Genomic DNA, 10424 nt, shown 5'->3' on the forward strand with positions numbered 1-10424 from the left:
AGATGCAAACTATAGTATTCTTCAAGTCGAGTCGAGGTATCCCTCTCTCCGCAAGACGAAATACGCCCCGGCTAGTGCTCACGGATTGGCGTAATGTCCCCAAAGATGAAACGACTTTCCTCCTATCGAGTTGAAGCACCTCAAACTCGTAGGCTCCGGCGAACTTGAATTGGAGGCGAGAACCGAGCAATGCAATGCTCCTAATGCGAACTAGAATGCTTGAGCTATGAGAGAAGAGAGAATGATTGTAGAATGTGTTGTGGTGTATTCTACTCTCCCAAGACAAGCCTATTTATAGGATATGGGAGGCCACCTCAAAGGTCTTGGCATTAAGGGACACCATAAACTAAAATGAGGTTACACCAAATGAAAGGCCAAAGGACTTAGGAATTTGAAAAAATCCCTCATATTTTACACGTTTTTCCTACATTATTCATATTTGAATCATGGTAATCAAGCTCAAACTCATGACTCCTACCATGTTAAAGTGAGTCTCAAAACTTCTAAACCAATATTTATCTAATTCAATACTCCTGTCTCCTTACGCGATTCTTCACCACTTAAAATATACTATTTCTTAATATTTTTTTTAAAGCTTGTGCACTCTTCTTCGAACCACACTGTACGTATCGTGGATGGACTGAGTCCTAAATCGGAATGAAAATAAAATAATAAAAATACAAGAACATTCCATAGAATAAAAAATGGTGGAGTTTAGGGCATGGGTTGTTTGTGGTGGAGAATTGTTGGATGTAACTTGCTAAAAGAAGTGTGGAAGAAATTGATGGTTGGATTTTGAGGTGGCACTTATTGAAAGTCCACAACAATCCCTTCAAACAAGATATTATGTAGATGATGATTGGTCATTTTCAATACATATTCCTTAATTTTGGACCTCATTTTTTTGTGCTTTTTTTGTCAAGGAGGATAACTTTTAAGATATTTGTATATCAGAATATAAATGGGTATTTCACGTTGATTTATGTGTCATTAATGTATGCGGTGCAGAATTTAAATTGCAGCATTATGTTTTTACTTTTTTTACATATGTTGTTGCTAATAATTATAAAAGTGTTTATCTGTACATTTTTTTATATATTTTAATAATATAAAATTAATATATATATATTTAATATTAATTTATTGTTATTAATAATATATATGATTTATTCTTACTTTAAAAAAATCTAATTAAACAAAATTTCCCTTTATAGTATCTGTCAAAATTCTCGATCATATTGTTAGACTCCCTCCATCATATTTTCCTATTTTGAGTTGTCTACAAATCCTAAATACTTTTTCATTTATGTAAGTTTCTCTATCAATGAAGCCATTCTTCACTAATAGCAATTCTCAAACAAAATTATATCTCGCATTTTACTAATTTTATATTAAAATTCATATTTATCCCATTTCAAAACTACTCCATAATTTATTATAATTATTTATCCTAAATATTGTGTACTTTGTCAAGGTGATCTCATTATATGGTGCATCTTCTTTCCCACCCAAATTTAAAACTCAACTTCATCAAATTGGGCTAAGCCCATTGGGCCAATCCAATTCAACCTGCGCCGTAGAATTAAATATATCCACTTACACCGGCCCGGACTAGATTTGAAACCCCTCTCTTCACTCTCACTCCTCTCGAAACTCCTACTCTGAACCTCCGATCTAGCTCCGTCGCAATCGATTTTCCGGCGAGAGGTAGACCGATACGATGTCGCTGAAGGTGTTGAATCCGAACGCGGAGGTGGTGAACAAGTCTCATGCTCTTCACATGAACATCAATGCCGCGAAAGGCCTCCAGGATGTGCTCAAAACCAATCTCGGCCCTAAAGGAACTATTAAAATGTAATTGTCATCTCTCCGAGTGTGTTTGTTGGTGATTTGCATTCAGTAATTTGGATTTGGTATTTGCAGGCTTGTTGGTGGAGCGGGAGATATTAAGCTCACTAAGGATGGAAACACTCTCCTGAAGGAGATGGTTAGTTTTGCATCCTTGATTTTTTCTCGTTTGGCGTATCGACTGTGTGATTTGGAGGTTTTGATTGAATGAAAATACGCATTTCTGATTAAATTTATTGTATGGTAATTATGTTTTATAATATATTTTGGCAGTGGTGTTGTTATATTTGTTCCATGGATCACTTTTAGTTTGTGTTCAGTAAGGGGGGAACATAATGCTCTCTATATGATTGAGATTATTTGTCCAAGGAACCAATAGTTAGAAATTTCTCAGGTTTGTTACTTGTATTGAAGCTGGAAATTTCAGCTTGAAAGTGAATAGGAGCAATACCAATGTATTATGTGTATATACATCGTCATTTTTAGAGTATGGATTCTTTATTATAAATTTTTTAATGACAGCAAATACAAAGCCCTACGGCCATAATGATTGCTCGGACTGCTGTTGCTCAAGATGAAACCAGTGGAGATGGTACCACTTCTACTGTTATCTTTATTGGCGAGCTCATGAAACAATCAGAGCGGTACATAGACGAAGGTAAGCTGAATTAACGGTATTAAGAATTTTACTTGTACAGACTGATCTCTTACCAGTGCTAATGCTGTTTAATATAAGTACATGTTTGATTACGGAAGCTCGGATTTCAGACTATGGAAATAATGGAAGTGAAAATTTCAAGATAACTCCTTTTTGTTATAAGTACTGTATTAATTTAGTTGCTTTTGGGCATGGCACTGATAAAATTGTTAGAATTGTTGGCCAATCTAATGCAAAATTACATTTTAGCATAGAATATTGAAGTAAGTAGCTCCTCCCAAAAAGAAAACTAGTGTAACTGGAAGCTCATGTGGTGTTTGTGAATAGGGATGTCAATCGGGCCAACCCGTTCGGGTTCGGGCCAACCCGTTCGGGTTGTCGGGCCATTCGGGTATGGGCTATTCGGGTTATGATTTTTTCGGGTTATAAAAGTTCGACCCTAACCCTAACCCTTCGGGTTTCGGGCTAACCCACCGGGTTATTCGGGTCAATGCGTATTTTTAATTCTTTTAATATTTTCAAAAAATAATACGTATTTTAAATTTTCTTTAATTATATACATATTTTTAATTAATCATTCAACAATAAAATACATATTTTTAATTTTCTTTAATATTTTTAAAAAAGGTTAAGTTATTTAAATTTAAATAACTTATTCATTACATAATTATTTACAAAATATCTATCAATAGTATGTTTATGTTTATGTATTTAAAACATAAATCAACACTTTGTTTCAAAATTCAAACATAAATCAATTCGTAGAAAATTAAATAAAACTTTCATAACGTGAGAGGTGCATCGTAGATGTAACAAAAATATTTTGAATTGTTAAAGAGTGAATTATCAAGATGCTAGCTAATTAGAGTAACTCTAAGTTTTCTTGAATTATGATTGGTCAAATTTAATTTATTCCAGCTGTAAATAAGTCAAATAATAATTTATCTTTGTTTTAAGAATCATCAAAGTACGCATAATTCAATGACGAAGCGGCGTCAAAACACTTTGCACTATTATATTGGAAATATACTAAAAGAAAGCTTTTATATACGAGTATTTATGAATCTATGAACCACATGGTGATTTTTTTCGTGATCTTATATAGTCGGTTGACGTATTTGGATTTTGCATGGTTTTAGAGGGGTTGTCTTGGATGATTTTGATTATATTTCTATATTTTGGTATGTTTACATGTTTGTTGAGAAATGATAGAAAATTGATTAGAAAATGTACACAAAATATGTGGATGTGCAGCAGCCTTGTTTGAGTCAATGTTTCTCGCGATTTTGAAGTCTGATAAACCTCTAATACATATCATTCTCTTCGTCTTCGAAAGAGCTCCGCGTGGATATATTGCATGCCTCAATCGGAGCTTTGTAGAGAAAGTTATGACCGTTACAAAAACTACTCGCTGTGCAGAAGCCTTCAACCCGACGGGCCGACCCGTAACCCGAACGGGTCAGCCCGCCTAACCCGACAACCCGAACGGGTCAGCCCGAATGGCCCGATTTTAAATTCGGGCTGTGAAATTACAACCCTAACCCTGTATTTTTTTTTTGTTATTCGGGCCGGCCCACGGGTTCGGGTTACATTGACATCCCTATTTGTGAAAGCCTTCTGTGACCTCTTTACGGCATATGAGTTTCTATATTAATGATGGTTAATTTTTGGTCATTTGATTCTGTTAAGGCTTTTATAGAAACTGACACTAATCAAAATGTTTGAAATAGTTACAATTTTGATGTAGTGAACATGAATGGTGAAACTTTAAACATCTTGTTGTAGGAATGCATCCACGTGTTCTAGTTGATGGATTTGAAATAGCTAAAAGAACAACACTCCAGTTTCTTGAAAAGTTTAAGACTCCTGTAGTCATGGGTGCCGAACCTGATAAAGAGATACTGAAGATGGTGGCAAGAACAGCATTGAGGACAAAGGTTTTCCTCAACCTCTCTATTTTTGAGTAATGTATATAACTCTTAAACAGTATACTCACACATCGAATACCTATATGTTTCTTGTGCAGTTGTATGAGTCATTGGCTGACCAACTAACTGACATTGTTGTAAATGCTGTAAGTTCTTAAATTCAATGCTAATTTCTTTTCATATCCTCCTATCATTGGGATGATTGATATATTATATAGTAGCTAAGTTGCATTAATGCATCTGAAGTAAATTGCTACTTGCCTTCATTTCAAGATGTTCTCATGTTGTTGCAGGTTCTCTGCATCCGCAAGCCTGAAGAGCCTATTGATCTCTTTATGGTTGAGATAATGCATATGCGCCACAAGTTTGATGTAGATACTCGCTTGGTATGTTACTTATTATTTATTCTTCTACTGAAGTTGGCAACTGGACTTGCATATTTGCCTGCTTGTACTTGTACATAGTCATTATCTTGCTGCTGCATCTAGGTTGAGGGTCTTGTTCTTGACCATGGCTCAAGGCATCCAGATATGAAACGCCGGGCAGAGAATTGTTACATTTTGACTTGTAATGTGTCACTGGAGTATGAGAAAAGGTAACTGCGGCATGTTGTGCTCGTTTGCTTTATGCCATTTATGCTAGTTCTGTTCTATTGATTCCGTGATCAGTAAGACTGACTATATTTTGTTCAGTGAAGTAAATGCAGGATTCTTTTACTCAAGTGCGGAACAGAGAGAAGCAATGGTTGCTGCAGAAAGGCGATCTGTTGATGAAAGGGTCCAAAAGATTATTGATTTAAAAAACAAGGTGTTCTTGTGCCCCCCATACCATTGGGATGACTAATCATTCACAACATTTCCATTTCGAAGATGATAACTCCTAGTGTTTCTTTCAGGTGTGTGCTGACAATGACAGCAATTTCGCTGTCATTAATCAGAAAGGAATTGATCCTCCATCATTGGATCTTCTTGCTCGAGCTGGAGTAAGTCGATGATTTCATTGTATTTTATTGTTGATTTTAATAATTCTTTTTGATGAATTTATTCTGAAAAATTATTTCATAACTTTGTATCCTAATTCTATTTGTTCTGGTTTATTGTATAACTTTTAGATAATTGCTCTGCGAAGGGCGAAAAGGAGAAATATGGAGAGATTGGTTTTGGCTTGTGGAGGAGAGGCTGTCAATTCAGTCGATGACTTAACCCCTGAGTGCCTTGGTTGGGCTGGCTTGGTCAATGAACATGTACTAGGAGAAGAGAAGTACACGTTCGTGGAAAATGTCAAAAACCCCCACTCCTGTACAATTCTCATTAAAGGTACTCATAGTTTCTCACACTCGTAAGTTCTGTGTCTCGACGCCTGTAGGCCACGGTTTCCTTTATACTGTTCATTGTTTCTACTTCTATTGCCATGGTCCTACCGGTATGTGGTATCCAGTCGTGTTTGAAACGTTTTGCTACATATATTGGGTGTCAACTACTAATGCACCCCGCAAACATCATGCAGGGCCAAATGATCATACAATTGCTCAGATTAAGGACGCTGTTCGTGACGGTCTGAGGGCAGTAAAAAATACTATTGAAGACGAAGCTGTTGTACTTGTAAGTTAATAAATATGTCCAATGTTTGTGATTTTAAGTGAGCTATTATTCCTGCGTCCCATGGTGATGCTAACGTTTCTTAGTTGACCCCATTTGTTGTATATGCTATGAACCTACGAGGTCTTCGATGTGTTAAAATGAGTTTTTCTTTTGCGTATCACAGGGCGCAGGGGCTTTTGAGGTGGCCGCCAGACAATATCTGGTCAATGAAGTCAAGAAAACCGTTAAAGGAGTATGTTGTTTTCGTTTTTTGCAACTCCCATTTATCTAAAAAAACTGTGATCTCATAAATTTTTTTGCCTCTTTTCTGTGCTTAAACCTAACTTACATCTAAACAAAATCTGGGATTTGCTCTGATGCTGCTGAAACTTTGATTAGCGTGCTCAACTTGGTGTCGAAGCTTTTGCCGATGCGCTTCTTGTGGTTCCGAAGATACTTGCTGAAAACTCAGGTCTTGACACCCAGGATGTGATAATTGAACTCACGGTAAATATTTTGTCTGATATTTTCAAACTGTGATTCATTCAATGTTATTCATCACTCAACACTGCCTCATTCTTTTCAGGGAGAACACGATAAGGGTAATGTGGCCGGACTTAATCTTCACACGGGAGAACCGATCGACCCTCAAATGGAGGGCATCTTTGACAATTACTCTGTCAAGCGCCAGCTTATAAACTCCGGGTATGTCAACAAACTTACTGTTTGAGACGAGTCTCTCAGTTGGTCAAACGCTTCCCCTCCAACCAATTGGTCGGGGGTTCGAGTCACCATGCCAGAGTGACTGTTTGACTGTGTGCTGATGTCCTCATTTTTCGCTCCGTTTCTTACACTTATTGGTGAAAATGCAGGCCTGTGATTGCGTCGCAGCTGCTACTCGTGGACGAGGTGATTCGTGCTGGTCGTAACATGCGTAAACCAAGCTAGTTGTAGTGACTCAAGTTTTTTCAATCACACAGATCTTTTTATAGTTAGCTTTTTATGTAAGTGTTAACCCTTGAATTTTTCCTATGAAATTTGCTTGAAATTATTCAACTGTGTGAAAGTGGTAATGTTATTTACTTTAATTTGATTTTTTCAAGGCATTTTTACCGATAATGATCAATCTGAACTAAATAAAAAAAACCACAACAAACAACTACTAACTCAATAGATTTGATAATATTCATCGAGTACAAATCATCTCCAAATTAAAGATGTAAATGATTGTCGAAAGTTAAAACATATAAATACAGTATACAAGAATGAAATTATAAGATAGCATGGAAATGGCTTTTATCTTCCGGATTGTATATGGTATAAAAACAAGAAAAAAATTATTTCTTCAAGCTCCAAAATTCTTCAAGAAAATATTATGCCAAATTAGCATTTGAAGCAAATAAATCCAAGCTCGAACATCGAGATAACTGCAAAAAATAAAAAAAAAGTGCAACTCAGTTGATAATACATAATGCGAGTTTGTAACATAAGATCTTTCACGTATATAATTACAAGGATGCAAGATCTATAGTTACAAATTGTATGATATCGATTTGTCTATTTCAAATCCTACTTATGATTATTCAAGGACCAAACGCAACTCAGTTCGTCAGACGTGAAAAATTAATTATCTAAGAGAAGAAAATGAACCTCTTAATTCACTTGGTGAGTTGATCATTCGCATCATGGAACTCATATGCCTCATCTTCTCTCTCCTCGTCCTCGTCCCCGTCCCGTGCCTTATACCTCACAACCACGACGGGGCACGCGCAATGCTGCACACAATAATCACTCACACTCCCAAGCCTCCTGTCCCCCTGCCCCCTCGCCTTCGCCCCAATCCCGCGGCTCCCCATGATCACCGCGCTCAGCCCGAGCCGCTCCACCTCGAGGCACAGCCGCTCCTTCATGTCGTGATCCTTCACAATGTGGATCTTCACCGGCACGTGCGCCTCCACGAGCGGCTGAGCGAGCTTCCCTGCCTTCCTCGCCGTGAGCCTGTCAACCTCCTCCGCCGGAGGCGGCGGCGACGCGGCGCCGCCGCCGCCTGCCGGCGACTTCGTGAAGGGGTTTCCGGCGCCGCCGCCGGCGCTGGTGGGGGTGGAGGATCCCCAGTCGGCGCCGTAGAGGACGGAGGTGGAGCGGACGTGGAGGAGGATCACGGTGTCGCCGGGGCGGATGTAGTTGTCTGCGGCCCACCGGACGGCGAAGGCGCTCTCGTCGCTGAGGTCGACGGCAATGGCGATGCGGCGGAGGGAGGGGGAGGAGGAGGAGGCGTAGATGGAGTTGGGGGTGGCCGGGGGAGGGGGGAAGCGAGGGGAGGAGGTGTTCACTTGGACGGGCTGGATGTGGAGTTTTGGGGGATCGGCGGCGGCCGGCGGTGAAGACATGATCGGCGATTGTGGGGGTGTGGTTGTGGAATTTTGGGGGAAAGTTGTTGTTAGGAGATTGGGAGAGAAGTAAGGAGGGGTAGTGGTAACCGAATGCGGCCGAAGATGAAGGCGGGAGAGTGAATTTGAGTAAAAATTTAGTGGTTCAGACACCAATTACACGTAGTCAGTCACAATAAAGTTATGAAGTGAGAGAAATATTTATGTAATTGTGATTAGTTAAACATATTATGTGATAATATGTCAATATAAAATACTACCTTCGTTCGCTAATAGGAGTATCATTTCTTGGCGGTACGGGTTTTTAAGAAACGTTAAGAAAAGTGGCTGGAAAAAAGTTAGTGGAATATGAGTACCACTTGTTATAGTAGTATTAGTTTTAAATGAAATATGTATGGAATAAGTTAGTAGAATGCGACCTTATATTAGTTTTAAATGAAACGTGGGACCTTATTATCATTTATGGTATAAGTTAATCGAGACTCCTATTCGTGGACAGACTAAATTAGAAAAACGAGACTCCTATTCATGGTCAGAGGGAGTATCGTGTCAATTTCTATGTATTAAAGACTCTCATGGCCTCGTCCATTAACCCATTCAGCAAATATACAGATATTATCATGACCAATTGGACAATATTTTTTTATTGTACTCCCTCTGTCCTAAAAAATTATAAACTTTGAGTTTGGTATGAGTTTTAACGTAACATTAGTAAAGTAAGCGAGGAATAGATAGAAAAATAATTAAAGTATTGTCAGTGAAGATTGAGTCTCAATTTACTATAAAGAAAAGAGTTTCAAAATTTAGAAAGTACATATTTGAGCTCTATTGTGGTCCACTAGACAACAATTTTAATTTTTTTTGGAATCAATTCATTCTAATTGTATTCATTGGAAAAAAAAACATGATTAGAATATTAACAGAAATAACAAAAAAAACTCATAATAAAGTAATTTTGAACACTCGTTTAATAGTGCCAACGACAGAATGAATACTAATGGGTCCAACAAATAGTTACTCCTACATTAATGCTTATTGAATTTCGTTATAATTTCATAGATTTTGGGGATAATTTAATCAACTTCTAAATTAGCAATTTGTATTAGGGGTGGGTCGATACGAGATATCGTATCGAAAACGTTGTATCGTATATCGTATTGAAAATATCGATATGAAAGAATTTTATATCGTTATCGTATCGAAAGTTTCGATATATCGAATTTCGATATATCGAATTTCGATATATCGAATTTCGATATGGATAATATCAATATCGATATCGTATCGAATACCTGTATATCGAAAATTATAATTTCAAATATGTTTCGATATATACGATATATTCGAATATTCGATATAAAACGATATATCGAAAATATCGATATATATCGTATATTCGATATAAAACGATATATCGCGATATAAGGAAATTCATATCGTTATCGTATCGAAAACTTACGATACGGTATCGTTTCGTATCGAAAATTACGATATATCGAAAATCCGATAATTTTTCGATATTTTTCAATACGATACGAGCGATATATCATTTTTTCGATATTTTTCCCCAGCCCTAATTTGTATGTTGGGAAATAATTTCAATTATAGATATTGTAACTATATACTAGTATATTTGTATAATTTGAGGAAAGAAGGTTAACTAATTTTAGTTTACTGTCGCAAAAAGGCAAAATAACCATTAAATAGCTCGTAATATTTATATATTTTTTAAAATAACTATTAAGATGTAAATGTATACAGATGGTATTCCACCATTATTCATCGTCAAATTAATTTTTTAGTTAACTAGCATTTTTTCACGAACGCGTAAGTAAATAAAACAAATTTAATTTGAATATCAGTCCACCTTGAGTATTTTCGTGGAGCTTAGTAATTTATATACCAATTACCAATTACCAATTACCAATTACTAATCACTAATTATTTGTTTTGTAAAGTGTTTCCTTTCTTGAATAAGATGACGTGAAATTAGTGACGTAAGAAGTTTGATTGTTAATAA

At 36.9% G+C, this 10424-nt stretch overlaps 2 protein-coding genes across 2 annotated transcripts; one reads left to right on the top strand and one right to left on the bottom strand.

Annotated features, from left to right (window-relative positions):
* Positions 1-1629: 1629 nt before the first annotated feature.
* On the top strand, positions 1630-7116 carry LOC121759328 (T-complex protein 1 subunit zeta 1-like). The gene is made up of 15 exons (XM_042154870.1): positions 1630-1854; positions 1924-1987; positions 2371-2506; positions 4292-4443; positions 4533-4580; positions 4728-4820; positions 4923-5029; positions 5127-5241; positions 5330-5416; positions 5546-5750; positions 5941-6035; positions 6199-6267; positions 6414-6521; positions 6601-6719; positions 6887-7116. Exons 1-15 carry the CDS (start codon positions 1721-1723, stop codon positions 6960-6962), a joined length of 1608 nt encoding a protein of 535 aa, XP_042010804.1. The 5' UTR covers positions 1630-1720; the 3' UTR covers positions 6963-7116.
* A 140-nt stretch (positions 7117-7256) lies between these two features.
* LOC121758389 (universal stress protein PHOS34-like) lies at positions 7257-8404 on the bottom strand. The gene is made up of 2 exons (XM_042153796.1): positions 7665-8404; positions 7257-7441 (listed from the first exon to the last, which is right to left on the bottom strand). Exon 1 carries the CDS (start codon positions 8402-8404, stop codon positions 7673-7675), a length of 732 nt encoding a protein of 243 aa, XP_042009730.1. The 3' UTR covers positions 7257-7441; positions 7665-7672.
* Positions 8405-10424: the final 2020 nt, after the last annotated feature.

Source organism: Salvia splendens, chromosome 12 (genome assembly GCF_004379255.2).
Source record: "Salvia splendens isolate huo1 chromosome 12, SspV2, whole genome shotgun sequence".
Classification (NCBI taxonomy): domain Eukaryota; kingdom Viridiplantae; phylum Streptophyta; class Magnoliopsida; order Lamiales; family Lamiaceae; genus Salvia; species Salvia splendens.